This window comes from Micromesistius poutassou (assembly GCF_964030765.1).
Source record: "Micromesistius poutassou genome assembly, chromosome: 16".
NCBI lineage: Eukaryota > Metazoa > Chordata > Actinopteri > Gadiformes > Gadidae > Micromesistius > Micromesistius poutassou.
Window position 1 is genome coordinate 599,307 of NC_140286.1, and position 2,945 is coordinate 602,251.

Genomic DNA, 2,945 nt, shown 5'->3' on the forward strand with positions numbered 1-2,945 from the left:
GTTTAGCATGTCAAGGTAACAGAATAGGTGTCATCAATTACTGAGGCACTGCTAAAACCCCCCCATACAAATCGACCTGACTAACTCATTTAGGCTGCATACAATGGGACCTGTAGCTCAGGGTACAATAGATTGCATTTTGTTTGGAAGCATCTTATGGCTCACGTCCAGTCTTTAAAGTGGCAATCGCAAAGATGTCTGTTTCGTTCTCTTTGGCGACCCCTTTGGCAATAAGCGGTAATTGTTCCCAGGGATACGACCGTGTCGCCAGCGAGACACATTTCATAATATTGCAAATTCAAGGGGTTTCATCAGTGGGCTGAAGGCTCAATCCTCATTGTGTTTCCTTATCCAGTATTAGTGATTTAACAGACCGTCATTTGCATGGAAATCTTCAAGATCTTCAAGAACTAAAACGTAATCATTTGGTTTAATTTAAATGTTCTAGAACGTTTTCAGTGTTTATAACATACAAACATAAAAATGAAAAGTATCAATAGCTCAAGATGGTAAATAAGGATAGTCTGGGACAAACACCAAACACAGTTAAGATATTTTCAGAACATTTTTTTGGGGAAGAAAAAGCACAAAAGAACTTCAGCGTTCTCCATGAATAACCTCAAGTGTTGCCCCCCCCCCCAGGTGATCAACGCCATTGAGCAGGACTATCGCCTGCCCCCGCCCATGGACTGCCCCAGTGCCCTGCACCAGCTGATGCTCGACTGCTGGCAGAAAGACCGCAACGCCCGGCCCCGCTTCACCGACATCGTGAGCACCCTGGACAAGATGATCCGCAACCCCGCCAGCCTCAAGGCCATGGCCAACATCCCTGCAGTGTGAGTTTTAAATACACACACGCACGCGCACGCACTTAGGCGCACACGCGCACACACACACACACACACACACACACACACACACACACACACACACACAAACAAAAGGCAAAGATCGCTGAGGCTGCGCAAAACATGCTCACACATATGCTCGGGTAAAGACACACAATGTAATATATGTGTGGAGTAATACACTGCCCTTGGAAAAACATGCACACTTTAAAGTCACATACATATCTAACTGACAAATCAGAACATACGCAATTATTGATGCAGCTGGATTTACTGTTTTCTCGATTTTGGGATTTGACGGACTGAAATGTGCACATGCAGACCCGTTTTTTTCGCAGCATCATGTGTTGTACTGCAAATGTTTTGTTTAATTTACTTTGAATCCAATCTGAACTTGTTTCCGAATTGTTTGTTTAAACCCTGTGTAAGCTTTGTCTTGCCGTCTCTCAAAGTCTCACACTGTGTCTCAAATCCTGTGTGCCACATCGCACCCACACTCCGAATAATTATTGCAACACAGCCACACACCCTTCCTCCACTCATCCCTTTATTTCTCTCATCCTCTTTGTTAATCTCTTTTTCGTTCACCCTCCATCTCTCTCTCTCTCTCTCTCTCATTCCCCTCCTATCTCTCTCTATGCTCTGGTGTCTCTCTCTCTCTCTCTCGCTCTCTCCAGGCCTTCCCAGCCACTGTTGGACCGCTCCATACCAGACTTCAACACGTTCAGCTCAGTGGAGGACTGGCTGGCTGCCATCAAGATGAGCCAGTACCGGGACAACTTCCTCAACTCAGGCTTCACCTCCTTGCAGCTGGTGGCGCAAATTACCTCTGAGTGAGTTCACTTCAAAGGGCCACTTTTCTTCTTTTTCCGAAAGTCATTTCCTGCTCCAATTCAACAAACAAACATGCAAACGCCTTTTTTTGTAATCCAAAAAAGTTTTGTGGAACCAAAGCTGCTTCTCTACTTCAACTAAGTGGTTAGTACAGAACATATCTGTATTTAACACAGCTTTGCGTTAAACCCTTTACATAAATAGTCACTATCTATTTGCCTTCTTAAAATACAGAAGGTTATCTGAAAGCACAAAAACTAGGTTCTTAGTCCATAAGTAAGTAAATGCTTTATAAACACCCAAAGGGGACATTTTGTTGCCACAACAGCAGAATGGGAGAAAACGAATTGAAGAAATGAATCATTTAACGAAATAAATGAATAAAGATGTGGATACAATCCAAACAAGGATAAATATAACCCTCCGTACGGTATTATTCCGGTAACACTTGGCTCTCTCTCCTTGAATCTCCTGCCGCAGGGACCTGCTGAGGATAGGAGTGACCCTGGCCGGCCACCAGAAGAAGATCCTCAGCAACATCCAGACCATGCGGGTGCAGATGAGCCAGTCGCCCACGGCGATGGCATGACTGCATGCGGCGCTGTCCCGCGGCGAGGGCAGCATTCGGAGGGCCAACGGCGGCCCCCGAATGACCCCCGAGCCGTCGGAACGCGCCAGGGTGGAAACTATTGTCTTAATCTAATCCTACACCAACGGTCATGACCACCGCCGCCGCCACCACCAACCACCACCATCACCGACACCACCACCACCAACCACCACCACCACCACCACCACCACCACCACCACCAAGGAGACCAGGGTTCCTCATGAAGGCACGGGGTCCACTACACAGCGACGTGCCCCGCTGCCTGCCCCCCCCCCCCCCCCCCCCCAAAATCCAAGTCCATCCACACCAAGGAAGTTCAGGGTCCAGACTGGGAAGTTGTCTTACTATCTCTGAAGCCCCGCCCTCCTCCCTTCCTCCCTTACTCTCCTTGCCTTTGCCAACCCCCCTTGTCCCCCCCCCCCCCCCCCACATCACTCAGAGAAAGACGGAACGATCGCCTCGTGCTTAAAGACTGACATTTTGTTTGGTCACCACACACTTGCTCCTCCTGACTCCTCCTCCTTCTCCTGACTCCTCCTCCTTCTCTCGTCTTCTTTGAGGTCGCCCGACGTCTGGATCTCTCGCACTACGTCACGCATCGTGTTTGAAATTATAAATACCGTCTTGCGTAATCTCTTGCCTCATCCGGGACA

The 2,945-nt window shown here is 48.1% G+C and overlaps 1 protein-coding gene across 1 annotated transcript in view; it reads left to right on the top strand.

The window, feature by feature from the left end:
- LOC311361202 (ephrin type-B receptor 1-like) overlaps positions 1-2,271 on the top strand; it is a gene marked incomplete at its 3' end in the record, with an annotated part of 4,765 nt that extends 2,494 nt beyond the window's left edge. Inside the window, exons 2-4 of the mRNA XM_084481406.1 lie at positions 643-836; positions 1,526-1,681; positions 2,163-2,271. Coding sequence (XP_084337532.1) covers positions 643-836; positions 1,526-1,681; positions 2,163-2,271 — 459 coding nt within the window. The remainder of the gene's footprint in view (positions 1-642; positions 837-1,525; positions 1,682-2,162) is intronic.
- Between the last annotated feature and the right edge of the window lie 674 nt (positions 2,272-2,945).